This window comes from Phallusia mammillata, chromosome 4 (assembly GCF_965637545.1).
Source record: "Phallusia mammillata chromosome 4, kaPhaMamm4.hap1.1, whole genome shotgun sequence".
NCBI classification, from domain to species: Eukaryota; Metazoa; Chordata; class Ascidiacea; order Phlebobranchia; family Ascidiidae; genus Phallusia; species Phallusia mammillata.
Window position 1 is genome coordinate 17,034,290 of NC_137255.1, and position 20,510 is coordinate 17,054,799.

General features: G+C 36.8%; 3 protein-coding genes across 9 annotated transcripts; 1 reads left to right on the forward strand and 2 right to left on the reverse strand.

Moving 5' to 3' along the window:
- The first annotated feature begins 76 nt into the window (after positions 1-76).
- Positions 77-10,150, forward strand: LOC145224538 (protein Hook homolog 3-like). 5 transcript variants are annotated; one of them, XM_080091063.1, is made up of 22 exons: positions 77-214; positions 358-443; positions 585-657; positions 833-883; positions 1,245-1,377; positions 1,649-1,713; positions 1,819-1,986; positions 3,028-3,191; positions 3,276-3,386; positions 3,484-3,601; positions 3,742-3,855; positions 3,931-4,041; positions 4,188-4,342; positions 4,435-4,575; positions 5,108-5,195; positions 6,114-6,148; positions 6,271-6,353; positions 6,504-6,582; positions 6,655-6,784; positions 7,005-7,076; positions 7,479-7,603; positions 8,559-10,150. In XM_080091063.1, the coding sequence occupies exons 1-22, from the start codon at positions 170-172 to the stop codon at positions 8,620-8,622; spliced, it is 2,211 nt and encodes a 736-aa protein (XP_079947189.1). In that variant the 5' UTR covers positions 77-169; the 3' UTR covers positions 8,623-10,150. The 5 variants fall into 5 exon arrangements, with proteins under 5 accessions (XP_079947189.1, XP_079947190.1, XP_079947192.1 ...); XM_080091064.1 differs by having other exon boundaries at positions 9,419-10,150; XM_080091066.1 differs by having other exon boundaries at positions 8,762-9,318.
- On the reverse strand, positions 10,107-15,455 carry LOC145224542 (retinol dehydrogenase 16-like). Of its 2 annotated transcripts, XM_080091074.1 has the most exons (8): positions 14,591-15,455; positions 14,475-14,524; positions 12,522-12,678; positions 12,106-12,264; positions 11,600-11,702; positions 11,344-11,507; positions 10,755-10,927; positions 10,107-10,337 (listed from the first exon to the last, which is right to left on the reverse strand). In XM_080091074.1, the coding sequence occupies exons 1-8, from the start codon at positions 14,697-14,699 to the stop codon at positions 10,278-10,280; spliced, it is 975 nt and encodes a 324-aa protein (XP_079947200.1). In that variant the 5' UTR covers positions 14,700-15,455; the 3' UTR covers positions 10,107-10,277. The 2 variants fall into 2 exon arrangements, with proteins under 2 accessions (XP_079947200.1, XP_079947198.1); XM_080091072.1 differs by having other exon boundaries at positions 10,290-10,927.
- A 71-nt stretch (positions 15,456-15,526) lies between these two features.
- LOC145224541 (spliceosome-associated protein CWC27 homolog) lies at positions 15,527-20,172 on the reverse strand. Of its 2 annotated transcripts, none has more exons than XM_080091071.1 (14): positions 19,888-20,172; positions 19,613-19,725; positions 19,400-19,543; positions 19,217-19,315; positions 18,787-18,893; positions 18,645-18,714; positions 18,172-18,285; positions 17,978-18,094; positions 17,869-17,915; positions 17,684-17,802; positions 17,181-17,287; positions 16,465-16,610; positions 15,985-16,122; positions 15,527-15,769 (listed from the first exon to the last, which is right to left on the reverse strand). In XM_080091071.1, the coding sequence occupies exons 1-14, from the start codon at positions 20,024-20,026 to the stop codon at positions 15,718-15,720; spliced, it is 1,512 nt and encodes a 503-aa protein (XP_079947197.1). In that variant the 5' UTR covers positions 20,027-20,172; the 3' UTR covers positions 15,527-15,717. The 2 variants fall into 2 exon arrangements, with proteins under 2 accessions (XP_079947197.1, XP_079947196.1); XM_080091070.1 differs by having other exon boundaries at positions 18,160-18,285.
- Positions 20,173-20,510: the final 338 nt, after the last annotated feature.

Here is a 20,510-nt window from a genome sequence, read left to right on the forward strand (position 1 = left end):
TTGTAAGACAACATTGGGTATTAAGAATAACCAACAGACAGTATAGTAACTGGCTGTAACTTAATACTCAAAATACAATATCTGATTATTTATAGAATCATCTTTTTTAATTAAACTGCTTACAAAATACAAATTGCCAAAAGTCCTTGGGTTGCCTCGGAACAGCTCTATGAAAATGGAATCCTCACAGCTATGTGACTCATTGATTATCTGGGTATGTATTTTTTGTAGTAAATCTAAATTCATTTATGTTGCTGTTACGGTTAACTATAGTTTTAAATGTTAACTGCAATCAGAATTACTGCTTTTTATATTTCATATGGAAATGACTAAACCTTATTATTCATGTTGTCTTAGATATCGGGGTTTAAAATATCGTCACCAAACCGACATATCCATGACTTGACTGATGGTGTTGCCATGGCAAAGATATTAAATCAAATGTAAGTAAAATAGGTGGTTAAAAGTAGTCCTGCAGTGACATGTTTATAAATTTAAGTAGTTAAATCACAATTCAGGATGTTTACTACAAAGTCGTAGGTGAACATCTTTCAAACCAAAAACTGTTTTTATTTTGTGCACAGGGATTCTGCATACTTCAACGAAGCATGGATTGGAAGAATAAAATCTGATGTTGGTGATAACTTTAGATTAAAGGTAACATAGCTTGTCATGCTATTGTCCAGCATTTGATTTAGCTGATAAATTTGATTCTTAAACTTGTGTATAGTCCAGAAACAAATTGTTACATTTAGTTTTTTGATGTAATTGTTTTTGGCCTAAATTTAAGCCCACCAGGCTAAATTTTCAATTTGTTGCATTTTGTTTGCAGACAAATAACCTCAGAAAAGTTCTCAACCACATTGTGGACTATTTTAAAGAGGTATTTTATGGTGTGATAAGCTTAACATTAAACTCAATCAACCAGTATATAGAACCAGGTCATGAACCTAATGTCTAAATCTTCAACATAAAACAGCTAATAAAAAATTATGTACTTCTAATTTCTAAGTTGTTAATTTGTATTTGGTTTATTGCATTTATTATGGCAATCTTTTCCAGTTAATTTAAGCTTTTCATCATGACTACTTTAAAAAATATTAAAAAACTTTATTAGGAAGTACAATTTGTCTTTTAAATGTTCATTTGTAAGCCTGATTGAATTTGTTAAATAATATTCTTGTGTATGAAGGCAGCTTTATCAACGTGATTCATGCTTTGCTGTACTGTTATTTGTTTAATAGGTCAGTGGCAATCAAATTGTAGGCTATGACATGCCAGATGTGTCACTTGTCAGCGAAGTGGCAGATAAACATCATTTGGGAAGGCTCCTACAGCTTATGCTTGGGGTTGCAGTAAACTGCCCAGGAAAACAACGTAAGATTTTACTTTTTTGTATGTAGGGATGAAATTAGCCATGACGTTCATGTTTTATTCAATGAAATGCCATATAATAACCAAATGCAGTGTCATACCGTTTTTCTCTCAAACACCACTGTACATGGTTAATGTTGACTTCCAATTAAGTGACACATTTAGGACTTGTAGCCTTATGGCCTAAGTTAAGGAAAACTTCAATGCACAACACAACATAATACAGATTTTACTAAACAACAAGTTTTAACTTTCATCTACTTTGTATACATAGACTACATTGAAGAGATTATGAAATTGGATGAAGATGTACAACATGTAGTTATGACAGCTATTCAGGTAGGCAAACTATATGCAAAATATGGGTACATGTATAACAAGGCTGTCATATTTTTTCTGTTTTTGAAATATTTTACTAACACATATATGCTTGATATTCAACAGGAGCTGATGCAGCATTACCGACCATGCTCTGATACAGTAGATGGTGAAGCACCTGCCACAGTGGACAGCGATATGTCACAGCAGCTTAAAGTGCTAGAGGAAAGACTTGCTGATGCTGTGGCTGAAAGGGAAGAAATGGCTCAGCGATGTCATGACCTTGATATGCAGGTTGGTATTTGATATTAAATTGTGTTCACATGACTTGTACATGTTTTTACACGTCAACAGATATTATGAGACAGCTACCTTACACAATTTATTCTGCAGCATTTTTTGAAGCATCATAGGATTTTGCAAACTGCAGTGCATGGTTGGCTAGCCTTGTGTATGGTCCCTGTTCACTAGTTTGGTGGTCTTGTATCTTGGTTTAAATTAACTGTCCTTACAAATAACAAATGTAATATTTAAATGTATTCAAAACTAGGACAGCTCCAGTAAACATCATAATAGGACGCAATGATTTGTTGTATTTGCAATTGGGTCAAAATGTGTGCATTTGGAGCAAAGAACAGTTGTGCAATTTTATAATTGTAATCTTTGATGTATTATACCAATAATATGGGGTATCAGTGCAGATAGGTAATATTTAACCATTTATGTTGAAATGCTGTATAATTTTGGATTGCAGTATACTTAACCACAAATATTCTTGCAAATTTACCCTTAGGGAAGCACACAATACTCTCTTCCAAACTATAATCAGTATTTAGTGTTCATACACTATTCTCTTACAAAGTACAATTTGGGTTTAGTGTTGTTTGTTCATGGAAGATGTCTAGTTTAATTTTGGTATAAGTTCTATGTTTGTAACTGTGCAGCTAATGTCTACAACAACCCATTTGCAAAGCCTACGTTGTGATTATGCTGTACTCCATGACAAGGTGACATCAACATCCCACATGTGCACACAGATTTTGACATACCACATGTTAATGGCATGTAAAATCAGGGTCCGGTCATCATGGCAATGCTTGCATTGGTATAAAACACTTGCTTCAAGGGTCAATGATCACATAAATCCTGTTACATGATAACTTGATCATGTTGTCAACTTTTTATATTCAATGCACAGAAACATAGTGGCCATGCATGTTCTGAAACCAATTTGTTTGTCAAGTTGTCACACCTGTGTATAGGTGTTATGCTATTTCATGTGTTAAACATTTAAAGACTTGTTGCCATTCTACATTGTTATGATTACCTTTGTAGGTTGCAATGGTACATGAGGAAAAGGCCAATTACCTTCAAGAGAACACAGATCTCCGACAGCGACTCAACCAACTGGAGAACTTGGATGACCCCTCATCACCTGCATCCCTTCGACACTCCCAGATGATGAATCAAATAGCAGAGCTGCAGGAGGAAACATACAAGTAAGAAAAAATATTCTGTGTTGTCCTGACTTAGTTGAAATAATGCAGTGATAGAAAAAAGTTATTGTTTGGTTGCTTGTGTAGGTTGGAGGCTTCGAGGGATGATTACAAGTTGAAATGTGAAGTTGTTGAACAAGAGTTGATTGACACACAGAACAAAGTGGATGAACTTGCCACGCTGGCTGAAGAATCAAGGTAGCACTTATACAACATATATATTGACCTTGTGATTTAAACATAATGTTAAGTTTTAAAAGGCTTACTGGTATATATGTGTTGAAAACAATGGCAGGTTGTTGAAAGATGAGATCGACTACCTTCGTCCAGCATCAGAAAAAGCATCAAAACTTGAATTGACTATTGAAACCTACAAGACTAAGTTAAAAGAACTCACAGACCTTCGTGGTCAGGTTTGTCTATTAGTTATTATAGTCACTCTTTTAAAAGTTGTGTTTTTTTACAATTTCCTTGCATTTGTGTTTTCCACAACACAAAATTGGTGCATACAGTGTTAGTTAAACAATGACAAGCTTATACAATTTCATGCCAGGTCAAGCTGTTGGAAGACAAAAACACTTCCTACATGGAACGAACCATAGACCTGGAAGAGGAACTCAAAAAGGCCAATGTAGCAAGATCACAGCTTGACACTTATAAGAGACAGGTATTTTTCATGTTTTTGGCCAAGAAACGCTTCATCTTCCCAATAGAAAACTCAATGTACAAATTGCATTATTAGGTTCTGGATCTCCATAACAAACTTTCAGAGGAAACTCGGCGAGCTGACAAAGCTGAATTTGAAATTAAGACAAGAACAGATAAAATTAAAAGTCTTGAAGGCGAAAAGGAGGTAATGTTATATACTTTAACAAGCTTTTTATGTTACACCTGTACATAATGTATAACAATATCTTGATGTACAACTATTGCCTTGCCCTTGATATGAGATGATACAATTTCTTAGCTCTGTATTTAACCCGCTTTGTCATGTTTCAGAGGTTACAAACTGAACGAGACTCACTACGTGACACAAATGAGGAATTACAATTTACCTCACAACAAGGAAACTTTATGAGTGAGCATCTTCTCGGCTCAGGAGAACCTGGAAGCCCAGGACATGAAAACTTCAACCTATCACCCCTGGAAATGAAGTGAGTCCACAAATCTACTAAAACTGTTTGAAATTGGGGCAACTTATTTATTCAAAGCAATCTTTTACTGATTATAAATGATTTATAAACAGGGAAAAATTAATTCGCCTTCAACATGAGAACAAGATGCTGAAAGTACAGCAGGGTGAGTTGGGTGATGAGAGAGTTGTTTCGTTAAGCAGCGATCTGGAGCTTGCCAATTCCAGGATCAACGAGCTGGAGACAGAAACCAGGTGTGTAAATTATTGATTCAATGTCAACATACCGGCAAAATGGCAGCTAAGCCAATATTTACATATGTGTATCACACTCAACCCTTGATTTTGTAGTGTACTATTGTTACAAATAAACATTGTATTATATATGAGGCAGTTGACTGTTTTTTGGGAAACATTTTTAGACACAGTAAAAAAGAAACACACATTTGTAGGAAATTGTGACATTTTGTCTCCCTTCACAAATATGCAAAGAATGTTTATACCACTCAACAACCCAGTCATAAACCACAGTGGTGACTGACTGTAACTAACTCAGTTAATAATAGCCAGCCATAAACATTAGACCTAAAGAGTTTTAGTGGACAGTACCAGTATTGGACTTGCCTCTGCTGTTTTTTTACTCTTTCTCACCACTATATTGATATTTAAAGTCTCATGCTAGGGACTGATTATAATGATTATGGCTCCTTGAGCAATAAAAACAAAATTTGTATGATGATATCTTCTTTGTGCAAAGTTTATATTTCATATTTTTTCTCGTCCACAGGTTAGGTGGAAGAAGAGTGATTGAACTTGAATCTCAGGTAAAAGATTTGCAAGACGAACTGCAAGTAAAAGGAGCAAGCTCTGAAGATGTAAGTTGCATGAAATATGTTTATTGGGCTGTAATGGTGTTTCAACTGACATGCATCACATCATATGTGTGTTTCACATTGTTAAGTTACACAAAAAACGTTTTCTGCCCAAAATGTAAAATAACCTTGCATTTTTACCTCATTGACATTTCGAAAAATATGTCCATAAAATTTAAGTAAGACATAATCACTGTCATAAGTTTTGTTGTGTAGTTATGGCCATGTTGTAAACTTGTTTTCACATAATACTGCAGTACGATTTATCCACAAAGGAGTGGAGTTAACATATGTATTTTTTCCTGTCTTGGATGTGCATAACTAATGCCTGCACAACTTATAACATTCTTGCCTGCATTTCTTGTTTGTGTGATACAAGACAATGCATGACGGCTTGTTCTTATTTTGCATGTTCCCAACTACAGCCTCATGTGAGTATACAATGCATGTTGTCATGTGCTTTTAGCTGTATGTTGGCAATAAACTATAATGCTGCTTTGAATTGATTAACTATAATAAAGAAAAGCTTCATTAATACATTGATAGTGAAATCATGGGATCCTTGAGTTTTTGTACTTGTGGTATATATATATACAGGATTTGTTTATATTTAAAAGTAGCCAATCACTTGTACTTGAAATTCTATATTTTCATCATTTTGTGGTTGCCGTGTTTTGTTTTTTTCATTGCATGCACTGCAGTTTTTTTGTGAGTCACTATTTGTGAATATTGGGTGCGGGTATAATTTATTTAAATGCATTTTTGGTTTGAAATAGCTATTGTTAAGTTTAATGATTCATTTTTGTTTTAACTATGTTTGCTACCTTCTGACCCCCTACACATGTGAAATTAGTGTTGGTAGTGTATATTAAACCTGTGACTACTTTTTCCAATTCGCGAAACATGTTGTGATATTTGTAGAATCAAGCACTGCGGCAGAAACTCCAAGAACACAAGTAAGTTCTTTGATAATGTATTTGTCAGACAGTAAAATGTTTTTGTTTACATTCCACTTTAACATTGACTTCACATATAACATCACCAGACCATGTGAAGGCAAACATGTATCTCATTATAGGAAGAAGTTGTTTGATACAAATGACGAACTTCAGAAGAGAAAAGCCTACATTGAATCAGTGGAGCCACAAATTGCTCAAGGAGGTGCGATAAAACTTTGCAGATCAATGCTACCTCATTGTACATTTTGAGTCTTTCTGTCCTTTTTTTGTCTACCTGTAATTTTATTGAATTTGCGTATCTTCATCAGTAGCATTCTGTAACAAAAACTAATATATATTTTTTAAATTGTAGACAAACAAATCACTGAGATGAAGGATTTGTTAAAGAAAAAGGAGGAAGACATGAAGGCTATGGAAGACCGTTATAAAAAGTAAAACTTTGACTTGTTTTATGTTTTTGAGGAATCAATCAGTATGTTACCTTAAAAATGTAAATTTTACAGATATCTGGAAAAGGCAAAGAGTGTGATCCGCACTCTGGACCCAAACAAAAACCAGCAGAACATGACTCCACAGATCAACAAACTTAAAACTGACCTTAACGAGAAAACTAAGCTCATTAAAGAGATGGAGGTATGCAAATTCAACATTGTTTTATTTGGGATTTACTTAGTCTTGCCCTTCGAAGGTAGTGTTGTGAAGCCTTTTTTACTGATAGGCCTTAAAATACAAATGCTCGTGGGGTGTACAATTCAATAGGCCGCGGGTTGCACACCCCCGTCTAAGACATAATAATAAAGTCTTATAGTAGCTAATAATTACCTTACCTAACCGACCTATGTAACACTTGTAGAAAGACAACGAGCGAGTAAAATCAGTACGAGATCAAGAAGAGAAACTGATCGTCAACGCTTGGTACAACATGGTAAGTTCAAGTCTGTGCAGTCTCAAGTACAGCATTTTGCATATATTGCATAACGAGCTAATTATGGACTAAAATAAACAACATAGAATGTGGTATTTGATCCATCAAGGCGATTATTATAGTACAGTTGTAAACAGTCCGACCCGTTATAAAAACATGGCAAACCCGGAAATCAACTAAAATGTCAACATACACCGTATAACGTGTACAAAAAGGTTTCAAATTTTATTGCTTTATATCGTTTGGACTTGTTTGTGTTATGGGTCGGCACTAAAACCAAAAATTTATAACCACAAAAACCTGAAGGAAATTGCACATCGATCAACGTTAAACCCAAACCTGTCAATATACTGTAAACGTCTGTACCTTCTTACAAAACAATTATTTATTCTTGCCGATCAGGGCATGCAAATGCATCGTAAGGCAGTGGACGAACGTTTGTCACACACAAGTCCCGGCCAATCCTTTCTCGCCCGACAAAGGCAAGTTTCTTCGGCTCGACGTTCCCATCCAGGCACGGTGCAGAGGTAAGCGAATGTTAGATGGACGTTTGCATGGAACGGTTTTGTTTTTTGTGGGGATTATCTTTTTTTATTTAGGTTTGGAATGTAAATGCATGTGTTTTACGTTGTTGGGAAAGGTATGCTTAGAACAAACAAACAGCTCAAAGTAAAGATTAGGCCCCAAACTCATACCAAACCATAACAGTGGTTCTTACCTTTTAAATTAACTGTCAACGGTTAACTCAAGGCCGGATCTGGCCCAAAAACCGTAGTTTGGTGACTCCCGATTTACAAACATTTTCCTCTGTATGCAATTTCTTACTGGTTAAGAACCACTAGCTTATAACATTCGGGACCGGGGTAGAAAGTGGTGTTTGTTAAGATGTTGTCACCTCACTTTTACTAACCCTTGTTTTGTTTTATTTTCTTACTCGTGCATGACGTCAGCTATCTGACGACGGCCAGCAACTAGTGGGCGCTGTTTGTTGCTGTGGCGGTCCTCCCTCCCACTTCATCTCACTGTTTGATGACGTGTTGTGTTGGGAAGTCTACGTTAGACTCTCGCAGTCATTTTACTAACCCGCGGACAGTGGTATTGTCATTCTATACTGGTTAACATGTTACATCGACTGTTAAAAAAAAACTGTTAAAATAACATTTTTGCCGTTACGAAAAATTGACTCCATTTTGAAAACACAAAGCAATACCACTGCCCGTTATTGCATGCAACAAACCATTGGAGTTGTTTAGCTTTCATTAGTTGCAATTTATTGTGTTATTTTCACATTGGCAAAAAAATATTTACACCACCCAAACGTTTAAATTAATATGCTTGCAATTTTTCTTTTATGCTTGATTTTGTTTTTTTGTTGGCTTGAGCACGTTTTACGAATCAACATGTTTATTTCGTCGTCAATGTTTGTGTTTTTGTTCGTTTTGTTTCCATGTTTTCGGTTGCCATGACGACTCACACGTGCAGAAAGGAGCCAGACGCACAGCGCCACCGCATGTCCGAAACACTCGCGTCGTGGACTTACATGTGACGTCATCGTCTGATCACAAGCCATTCCCAGTATTTTTACCTTTCATAATACGACACGACGCTTGATACGTGCAATTTCCTAACACATCAAATTTAAATCTCAGTGCGCAGTAACCGTATTCGCTGCTTTTGCTATATAGGCTGCTACAACGCATAGGCGATACTTAGAACCCTTGTAAACCCGAAGAAGAACTGGACAGTGCAATTTTCATAGCACGTGGAGTATAACACCGTCTCACCCCAGCTGCACTATCTGTTGAAACTTTGTCCAATATGTTTCTTATCTTATGTTTGCACGTTACAGCGTGACAAATTTCGGTTTGAACTTTCTTTTTCCTTTCTTTATATCACGTTATGTGGTCTTGACATGGCTTTTGCGCAGAGACCAGGACGTCGACACACTTCTCTCCCACGTGTCATTCGTTGTGTGACATCATCACCAGGTGACGTCATCACCTTGCTAAGTGTTAACGTCAAATCATAAACCCCGCCACCTCCCTATGCATCGTGCTGCTGCTGTTTTGTGTGACGTACGCTTGTTCGTTGTGCGCATGCGCCGCTCTGTTGTCATGGAAGTGGTCGTTCGGACTTGCAGCTCGGATGGTTTCATTTCGTGCTCAAAACAGATTTTCACCGTTTTGTGAAGAAAATCTGGCGTGGTTTGTTTTATCGTACTTACTGTCTATAAATTTTATCGTTAGCAAATTTGTAATAATCCTGTACCAAATAATATTGTAACATTGTCTGAACGTATATAATGTAACGTTCATAGTACTCAAACTTGCTGCTTGATATAGGCAAGTCCACTTTCCGGACGCAGGAAAACGGGATCCAGCCTCCTTTGTCACGTGGTGGGCATAACCACAGCTATAAACTTACCTTTGCCAAAATCGCCTCCAATACTGTATAATGTGTTAAAATTGTCGCCCCTTTGCTGCGCTATATTGAAGCCTCTGCGCAGGTACTCTTAAGCTTTCTCAAATTTGTGCAAAATGTCAAATGTAATGCTACTTTGATGTGCACATTCTATATGTACGATACACCGAGGTGTGCTTCTATTTACAAATGTTTATCCGACGTTTATTATTGCTGCCGCTATTGTGTGTCCCCCGCTGTTTTTTCTAACCCTGAAGTCGGCCGCATTAGTGTAATTTCCATATTTATTTTACGCGCCAAACCTTATTGCCACGTCATAACTAACACACACTGCGTTCTAATTGCAAACCCTAACCAAAGATATCGATGGTTTATAGCCAATCTCCACGACGGCTTGCAGATTAACCCCATTCGAAGTGCCTTTCATATACGGTTGATTGTCATCTAATGTCGGCATATTGTCGTCGATTTTACAGATTTTTATCCCAGTATGGTTTTGTGTACACTTACGATTGCACGCCGAAGCAAAGGCACCGTTTTTGCTGCAATTTTGTGCGTTTTATTGCTGTTCGAAACTACCACTAGGTCAGGGTGCAAACTCACTCGAAATCTCTGTGTTTGCGAATTGGTGAATACATTTATTTCGTCATGTACGACGCATACGGTTACCAACATAGAACTAAAAAGTAAAATCAGGTTTTAGAACACTTGTCCGCAGACACGACTGTTTGAGACAAAGATTGTTTAAACTGAGAAAACAGGACAAAATTTCTGTTTTAGTCATCGTTTAGCTGCCAGTGGCTTCGCTTTTGTAGCTCTTAGGAAGTTCAAAATTGTTTTCTGCAAAGAAATACAGATTTTGTTCAGACATTTGTAACTGGCGTACATAGCTGACTTGTCATTGCGTCCCGAATCTGATTTTTACACAAAAAGACCGAAATGCAAGTAGGTGATATTGCGAAGTCAGGCCCGAATCAAGCACCTTTCATTTAAATTTTAAAACCAATCGAAAGAGTCCGGATGTATTTATCAATAACCCCAAACCGTTATAAAGCTTTGGTACTCTTTGTTTTGTGCCAATGAAACGATTGTTCAACTGGTATAGTGCGCATAATGACAGATTGTGGTGTTTTTATTGTTACTTGATGTTGGACAACTGTAAAATCATTGCAAGAACCCATAGACAGAATGAAAACGACAGCAAGATTTGTTAGTTAAAAAAAAAACTAAATGAAAAGCAATTAGCTTACAACTCACCGCTATTGGAAATGGAAGAAGAGAAACAGGTCGCAAAAAGAACACGGCTATCCGACCAACCACGTAACGATTTTGGGGGTGCTTTCCTAAAATTGCGTGCGTCATCGCTTTTACAACGGGTTTCGAATCATCGACTGCGAAACCGTCGTATAATTTTTTGGCCGACTCGCAATCTGCAAATAAGAAACGTGTCACAGCAAACACCGATACAGGAGATTGTGGGTTGAGTTGAGTTAAAAGATATCCAAGACGTGTTGCTGTTATGCAAATGAAAATCTGAGAAAATAATGATGTACAACATAAAAAGACAAGATGTTGGAACCATTTAATTTTTGCGAAACCACTCATGGCCCGGTGCTTGACGACCGCTGGTTTACAATACTCCTATGATTGTGTTTCCAATTGTGTCCTCAAAGACTAGCAAAACTGCTTTTGATGTGCAAATCGTTCTTGATCAACATTTTTGATTTTTTTAAACTACTTTTGTTAGCCTTTGAAGATAGTTTGTGACAGCTTTACACAATATGATTGTTTTTGACATGCATGTAGATTTATAAATTTAGAATATTTTTGGTTTGATCCTTCTCACATTGCTCTATAAACCCTCTTCCGTACACGACTTTGATTCTCTCATCCAACGAATCCCATCGTTCCCATATTTCCTTGACTATTTTGTCACCATTCGTCATCTCGGTCTTGTAATATCCGGGTTGGATCGTGTGTATGGTGATGTTAAAAGGCGACAGGGAAAAGCTGTTAATGTGGAGCGTTAAGAAGTGATACACATTTTTCACACAAAAAATGGACATTCAGAAAGGTAGAATTTGAACAAATTCTTCATTTACCTAAGCCCATCAGAGAAAGACTCGACTCCATATTTAGAACAGGAGTACGGACTTGCCTCAACTGAGAATCTTCCATTCATACTCGATACATTTACTATCCGACCTGTGAAAATTGTAAGAGAAATACATTTGGTGTAATAGAAAGTACGTTTTTATTTGTATGTGCAGAAATGCTTGTTAGACAGGAGATCCAAATAGGGAATCGAACCGGAACCGAACCCGCTAACCGGTTTAAATCAATAAGCCCCAACCCGAAATTATTAGCTACTTAAATGTATTAAAAAAAATATTGACACAGAATGTAAAGTCAGGTCGGAAACAAGGCCGTTTTTTAAGAAACCCAAGCCCAAAACCGGCCCAACTTTCAACTCTGGTTGAACCCGAACCAGTAAAAATACAGCATGGATAGTTAACCCGAACCTAATATGAACCCATATACCAAGCGGTTCGACTCCTTGGGTACGAATGTATTTTCTTGTCAACAAACTATAAATAAGTTCTCGAACCTTCTTTTCCACGACGCAACAGTGGTATAAAAGCTCTCGTGACGTCAATCATTCCAAAGAGATTGACATTCATGACCTTTCGGAAATCTTCTTTTGTTGCCATTTCGAACACAACTTGAGGCGATAGACATCCCGCATTGTTTACAAGACACCACAAGCCTGCAGCAAATGCAAACCACCTTGTTTTTATTTAGCTTCAGCCGAGAGCCGCAGTGAACTCCAACCAAGTTTACCGAGCAAATTTGCAAGGTTTACATTATCGGCTTTGGTGTCTGCACGGACAAGTTTTCTGAGCACTGCTAGAAACCGCAGTCTGGTTGTCACAGAGGCATTAGTTATTCGGCTTCTTCATATATCCGTATATTAGACAGAACAAACTCATTTAACCAAAACAAATTAAAATATAGGCTAGTTACTTTTTTCCTTTAGATGTTCTTCGACAAAGGCAATAGCCTTAATAATGTGGTCTTCATTCGTCACGTCCATGACCAACGCTTTCATTTTTGAGCTGCATTGCTCAGATAATTCCTTGACCGATGAAGAATGTAGACAGGTCGCAAATACATGAACACCCTGGTAAACATATAATTCTGTATTGTTGACCCGTTCTGTATTTCTACAAAAGATAAAATTACACATTAATTTTGTTTATTCAGGGAACCTAAACTATTTGTGTCGGCTAACCTAAAATTTCGAAAGATAAGATTAAGAGTTGCACATCGCCACAAATCCGATGGAAAACTTTTGAACCTTCCCGCAATGACGCTACCAAAACATACACTCAACTTGCTAGAGGCGAAATGTTCGGGTACCAGACAGTGTTGTCTTGGATGGGTAACGTTCTTAATTGTTTGTTTACATATTTTTGTTTGAGTTTTATTTGCGCAACGTGGAGATATAGCATTTATCAATGCATTTTGCCTGAAGTGCAAAATGTTTTGCAGCAAATATTGTGCCAAATTCTACTGATGCCGGAGACCTGGATCGAACATCAAATTTGTTTCGTCAATACATTAAAAGCAGGGTTGCCATCGATTTCAAATCAAAAATAAGGACAACCAAAAAATTAAATTTTCATGCGAAACAAAACAAACGGTTTTGAACAAATCTTTGCTATTTTACGAGCCATGACATATAACATGCCATATTTGTGGCCAGAAACAATCTGTTCCAGCAATTCCTTGTTCGTAAAAGTCATTCGTACATCTCACGACAGCTCAGGTCTAGATTTACTTCTACTTGTAGCAGGGATTTAATTTATAATTGTTAAAAATAAGACAAAAGAAGGACTCAAGTCAAAAATAAGGACATTTCTTAGAAATAAGGACAATGAGATTTTCTAAGACATAATCCTTCAAAATAAGGACAAATCTTAGAAATAAGGACGGTATGGCAACCCTGATTATAAGGAATAAACCTATTATTTGTGTGTATTGCGAATTAGGCGGTTTTCTTTAATTGCGTGTATGTCAGGAACAGGAAGCCCAGAGAGTTTCACATCCCATATATTTTTAGTTTTAACTTACAGAGGCTAGACACAGATCACTGATTTTAAGGTTATACTTTAGAACCAGTGATAAAAACGAATACATGCAGATAAAGCAATTATTTAAATTCTAATTCGAAATGTGCCTTATAAACTGGAAAAAAACTATCTACGAATTATACAAAAGAAAGCAGAAGTTTTTTTTCAAGGTTACCACGTCAACACGAAAGCGTTAAAAACTGGAAAATGATCGTGTGTCCCTTCAGAAAAAGCGTAGGCCTATCTTCTCAACCCATAGCCACAGAGTGCACAAAAAACCAAATAGTTTAGAATCCATTCACTGACTTTGTTTACCTTAGCTGTTCTGTCACAATGTAAATTTACCCATTTATTGCAAAACTGCAACTTTTACAAAAGATTTTCCTAAAAGGTTAACAAGGGCTTGCGACCTTGAATCCGAGTTCATAACAATGTTGTTGTTTTTTAAAAAAAATGTGTTACAATTATATTTTTAGACACTGACAAAAAACCTAAAGTTCACGAGACATACGAAAACTTTGGCATACAAATCCGTCTTCACAAAAATCGTCTACCTTTCTTTCGCTATCCCGCACATTCTTTTATTGCTAATTTTGGTTAAAGTTTTTCAACGGATTTGTTTGTGCAACATAATCTTACTGTTTTACACAAAAGGTAATTTAGACGCAAATTTATTTAAAATATATTTTAAAATTTTAAAAAAAATCCTAAAGTTCGCAAGACGTGTAGCCTACAAAGCTTTGTCATGCAAATATCTCTTCACAATAGCTCTCACTTAATTTCCACCACCTTTCTACACGAAAGTTTTATTATGACGTAGATGGGTACATGGCAACGTACTTACCAGATTATCGAGCTTCTCGGCAAGCTTCCGCCCAAAACCATGGTCACATCCTGAAAACGAAAAATAATTGACATATTTTATAACATTTTAAGAGTATGAGCAAAAAAATCACGTACCTGTTATTAGAACGTAGCGGTTTTGACAGTCCTTGATTTTTAACGTTCCTCGGTAAAGATTTCGAAGCAGCAAAGCCGCAAGGACGGCGGTACAAACGTAAATCCACATACTGTCCGCCGATCGGTGTTGAACAGCACTATTGTTGAGACCTATCCGCCCCTACTTCTCCGATTACACGGGGAAACGGAATGGACATTAATATGAGTTTTGTCCGGGCGCGAGTCGGTCACCACAAAGGTTTACCGTCCGGATCGAATTACTCCTATCTACTCGCATGTTTACATACGCAACTAGTGGTACATATATGCTGAACCTTGATTATACCCTGCCAAACGAGCCGCCTCCAGCGAATATTGTCTCAACTAATAACTGTGGTCCCGATTTCACGACTTGTTTACACGACTAAGACGCACCGAATTGCACGGACTGCGCTATGTGCGTCGACCGCATTGTCAACGTGCCTACAAAGAGAACGGCTTTATACAGGCCTAGGTGCAGTTTCGAGAACAGCAAGACCTCTGATCTCAGCTCCTCGAGGGTTACATTTGCATTTTGGTTCTAATAGTTGCAAAATGACCTTTGTGTGACAATTACATCTCTGTCATGTGTCGTGGAATGCCATTCATCGTGTTTCGAAACCCCTCATAATAAACTTCCTAACTTGGGCTGGGCCACTATTTAAACACCTGTTGACGATGATGGACCTTTTATAAGCCGTAATGGGATTTGCGGAAACATAAACAATATTCTAACACTGAGGGCGCGTCGAACAGACGCCGTTTTGACATTCCTCCAATCAAATTGTACCCATGCGTAGGCACAGAGACCGACAAAAACGCCCTTAAACTACACTGTAATTGATTGAGACAAAGAGCCTATAGATTAACACAACACCTGCTAACAGCTCATAAGCGTTCAAAACATGATCGAGAAAATCCAAATTTACAAACATCGTGTTCAGTTTAGCCCAACAAACCACAGACTGCAGTGGTAAAAGACAGATAAAAGTGACATAGGAAAAGAAGTTGAATGTCCACACAAGTTCGATCAGTGTCAGCCACATTTTTAAACCTTTGACCTTCGAATACTGACCTCTAGCATTGCAAACAAAACAAATGCTGTGCGTTCATCTTCGGTGACGTTCGCTCCTGTGCGACCTCTCGCGGCTGTCTTTGTGCCTGTGCAATAAACAGAAATCGTAAGAATTCCCAATTTAACGTTTTGATAATCATTTTTGAACAGAAACATATACTTTGCAGTGAAACATCCTTAAGATGACAAACAACGAACGTGCAATGTTTAAACCAACTTGGCCACAGAAGTTGGACCGTTTTCGGAGCATACAATTTCACGTAAGATATACGAAACCCTAAAAAACAAAGATTTCATTTACTTTTTAGACGATTTTTCTCTCCTGCGTTGGTTGAGAGGATTTCGGGGATCAGAGATGTCAAACCGATCTTCAGTTACTTCCCGATTCACGTCTTTGGCGTCGCGAAGCTCGGTGGTGTGTTTTAGGCGGTGAAGCAACCTGCCACAAAAAAGCTAATAAACTTCAAGAAATTTGCGCATGACAATACAAAAATCAAGGTAGTTTCGTTTTGCCGGTGTTGCGCCTTATGTTACAGTTAAAACCTAATATTTAGACTTACGACGTACAGCTTGAAAGGTATGTGTAAAGGCCATTGCTGATAAAGGCGTCTGACGTCGAAACGTCGGGGATTTTACAATAACTATCTGCTGAAAGAGCAATACTTTTTAATACAGTATGCCTTACAGCAAACATTTTTTTGTGTAAAAGAAGGTTTTATTGAATTAAAGTATTTTGGATCGCTTCTCGCAACACATGTTGTCATTTAGCGCATTCACACACCATCCTGAATCGTCCTCTTCATCCTCCAGCTCCTGATCTTTGTCTTCCACTTCTTCATCTTTGCCATCATGATTCTCATCCTCCCATCCAGCCTCTTCCCGCATTGAAAACATCTTCGTCTTAAAGCTGTTTAACATTTCCAGCGTCTGCGAAATAATACAGAAAAATGTATTTTTTCAAGCAGATGACAGGTATTTGAATGTTGAACAACTACGCAGGTTAACATTCATACAGTTTATGCCAGTGGTTCCCAACCTTTTTTGTCCTGTGCACCCTTTTCGTCGATATTCAAATCTAATTACCCCCTAGAAATTTAGTTTGCTAAAATATCGTTTACATTAACATTTTAATGTAATTCTTAGAACAGAAGTCAAACTTTTGGCATTGCTGCCTTAAATCGATTATATGAGAAATTTCTTTTTCTCGGCTCATATATGACAAATGCAGCAATAACACACAGCATAGACAACCAGTAAGAGATTAATATTGTGACACAAATTCACCCCTGGTGGGGAACTACTGGTTTATGCGGTGATATTTTTAACGAAATATAGGAAAAGATTGAAATACAGTAATGCTTTCTAGACAGGCCAGAGGTTTTTGTTTAATGGATTACACAAGGGGTCTGCAGCAAGTCAAATCCTGGTTGCAAGTCAAATGTTTGTGGCGGTTTAATACGGCTCTGGACTTTCAAGTGAGAAAAAATAGCATCTTACTGCACTTTCTCTTGACGAGCCCTTTTCTGTGTTCTTTGACGTCTTTTCTCTATATTTCTTTTGCTGTTGCTTGTAGTCAGCATAAAGCGGGTTCGAGTTGTCTTCCTCTGAAAAGTGTAACAAAGTGCCATTGACGTTACAGCAATGCTTATCGAACTGTGTTCCACGAGAGATTCGTAGTTTTTAAGTGCACGCTTTTCTTTGGTGTTTTAAGAATTACGAAATCCAGGCGGACTTTTAAAACAACGTTTAAAAGCGCATAGTTTTAGTATTCACGAAAGGAAACCTTAGTCATCACAATAAAGTTTGGAAATAAACTTTCTTTCAACAACATTCGTTATGTTGAGCTGCAAACTGTGCCATGGACTGAAAATTTAGTTTGTTAATGTGCCGCCCTAAACATTTTGAGAACCACTGACCTACAAGATTCTAGCTTCAAAAGCAGTTTGGGCATATATAACATTGATATTTTAAACTAAGTGTTTTGAGTAAGTCCAACTCACCATCATCGCCGCTAGAATCACTTGCACGTTTGTCATCTTTCTGTAACGCTTCCAGGCCCCTTCTACGTGATTTAAGAATTTCTCGCGCAAGACGTTTTGACTCTTTTTTCAATTCTTCACTATCAACACCAATGTTTCTGTTTAAGCTCAATTAACCATTACACAAATACAGTCTATGTACAAACCTTTTATCCTCCTTTCCAAAAGATTCATTTTCTGCCTGTTCTTCAGTCTAACAAACAATAAGGATTAAAATACAATAGAAATTTTAATTGGTAAAACAAAAACAACTACCTTTAATTTCTTGTTTTCTGCATGTTTGGATTTCAGTTTGTCCTTAATTCTTTGCATTCTTCCAGATTTTGCCTCTTCACCTGAGGATTCTGAGTCACCACTTGAATCTTCACTATCCTGTTTTGTGCAATGAGTAGGTTTGACATTGTTGGTAAAAAAACAAAAGTCAAGCCTGTACATACACTTTCACTAACTTCATCATGCTTCCTCTTTTCAATTGTGCTCTCCTCAGCCTCTATAGCTGGCCGTGCACTTAGTTTAGGATCATTCAAAACATCGTGGCTACTTTTGCTTTTTTGTCCAATGTTCTAGAAATTAAAATTGCACAAAATATTTTTTGCAATTATGGAACAACTGTATAAACATAATGTTTTTTGAGCAAAAAAATCAGAGCCATTTGTGTAGAACACGATGTTTCGACAAGTGCTATTGTCATAATCAGGTTATAAGAAATAAAAACAGCAGAAGGCATGCAACTAGGTGACGCACAAAGGTAAAAAAAGGGTGACACAAAGTAAAAGGTAAAAGCAATTAAACGGAGATAAAATAAAACGCACGCGGAGGGTGCAAATACACTTTCTCTTGATTTTTTTGCTTAGATTATTCAAAACTGTGAATAGTGTACATAATGTTTTTTGTTCTGAACTGTGTAAACATAAAAATGCACCTCATCAAACTGTTTTGTTTCAATTTCTTCTTCCTCAGCTTCTTCCCCGAAAGATAGAAGTTTAAAATCTCTGCAACAAAATAATAACATGCTTGTAATTTTAGACTTTATGTATAACAGAGTTAAATTTGAGTCAACCTACTTGGTTGCTTTCATTTGACTTTTCTTCTTCTTTTTGTTTCCAGCCTTCTCTTCCAGTTTTTGCTTGTCTACTCTTGGTTCTATGTCATCAAATGGGTTTGCCAAAACCTATAAATAAGTAAAATGTAATTGTCAGATCACTGAGTTTGTCACAGTGTTTAAATTCTCGGAAGTTTTTACTCCATATTCACTTCATATTTTTCAAAAATTGAATAATAATCTTTTCCCCAACATAACAGGTGTTGACGTAAATACATAGCATCTAAATAACTTGCTCATAAGCAGGCACTACCAGCTGGTTTGAAAGGATATTACCTATCATCATTTATTAAAACACCATTATTCATTTAAAATCACATAAACAAACTGTTAGTTGGAAGTTTGAATATTAAAACTGTCAGCATATAACACAGCATGGTTTCAACTTGTACCTTGGTCCATTTAATAAATGGAGGGTTAATAGGACGTTCATCACCAGTTGTCCCAACTTCACCAAGTCGAACAAGATTGTAGACTGTATCCCCTGTTACCTAAAAACAAGTAACAATCTTTTTACAATATTTGAAACACTGTATAAATACATTATGTTTTTGAAATCGTCCACTGAATATTACCTTGCCAAATATGGTGTGTTTCTTATTTAAATCATTACATGGGCCAAGGGTGAAAAAGAATTGACTTCCATTATCATCTGGACCTGAATTTGCCATGGCAACAAGACCTCTTCGAACAAATCGCAACCTTGAGTGAAACTCATCCTGATATAAAACATAGACTGTGTTTACACTGATACACACACAAATACATTCAATCTGCTCAGATTGTACCTTAAATGGTTTTCCAAATACAGATTCCCCACCCTGACCAGTACCAGTTGGGTCACCTCCTTGCACACAAAAGTTTGGGACAACTCGATGAAAAATTACATTGTTGTAGTATCCTTGTGAATGACAAATGGGGAATATTAAAATCTTTGACCAGACTGGGGCATCATAATCATAATCAAATTAGAAACAGAAAATGTAACTGTCATAAGTTAAATTAGCACTTTTGACAACATTTTGTGATTTTTTATTAGTGCTAAATAACTGTTGTTAATCACCTTCCAAACATAGCTGCACAAAGTTGCGGCATGCTATTGGTGCTTCTTTTGACCATAGTTCAACATCTATATCACCCATAGAAGTATGAAGTAAAACCTTTCCAAATGTACTTGGTTCTTTAATGTAAATGTTACTCATATTGCAGATTTTACCAGAGAGAAGATATGCAACTAGTTTTGTACAAATGAAAATGTTTTTCCTGCCAGTTGATGTGATGTTCAATTAATAGAACCTAATCAATGATCAAATTAAAGTCACAAACCCATCTTAACAAAACATAAAATACCAAGAAATGTACTGGATTTTCGACTACGTGCAAGCATATAGCAGCTCGCTGTTATATAGTCGTCGTAGATAAAAATCAAAAGGTAACATTTTTTCTGTTTTGTAAACTCGCTTTTGTAAATTAACTCCAGCGCGCAAACACTGCTCGAAGGGGAATCACCTGCACATTTGGGAAAGATGTTTACTCTGCCCTCATTGTTTTGTACCGAATATTATTTGACCACCAATGCATAGTTTAAACAAATACTACAACTGTTTGCATTGCAAATTATTTTTACTAAATACTAGACTTTTTCTTATCAGTACTTTCGTCATCAAATTTTTGTTTGAGGTGACG

Coding starts and splice junctions, on each gene's coding strand:
- LOC145224538 (XM_080091063.1), top strand. CDS start 170: ATGAAAATGGAATCCTCACAGCTATGTGACTCATTGATTATCTGG. Junction 1,714..1,818: donor TAGTTATGACAGCTATTCAG/GTAGGCAAACTA, acceptor GATATTCAACAG/GAGCTGATGCAGCATTACCG. Junction 6,354..6,503: donor GCCACAAATTGCTCAAGGAG/GTGCGATAAAAC, acceptor TTTAAATTGTAG/ACAAACAAATCACTGAGATG.
- LOC145224542 (XM_080091072.1), bottom strand. CDS start 14,699: ATGTGGATTTACGTTTGTACCGCCGTCCTTGCGGCTTTGCTGCTTCGA. Junction 14,525..14,590: donor CCGCTACGTTCTAATAACAG/GTACGTGATTTT, acceptor TTTCGTTTTCAG/GATGTGACCATGGTTTTGGG. Junction 11,703..12,105: donor GTTGCGTCGTGGAAAAGAAG/GTTCGAGAACTT, acceptor CAATTTTCACAG/GTCGGATAGTAAATGTATCG.
- LOC145224541 (XM_080091070.1), bottom strand. CDS start 20,026: ATGAGTAACATTTACATTAAAGAACCAAGTACATTTGGAAAGGTTTTA. Junction 19,316..19,399: donor AACACACCATATTTGGCAAG/GTAATATTCAGT, acceptor ACTTGTTTTTAG/GTAACAGGGGATACAGTCTA. Junction 18,286..18,644: donor AAACAAAACAGTTTGATGAG/GTGCATTTTTAT, acceptor TTTAATTTCTAG/AACATTGGACAAAAAAGCAA.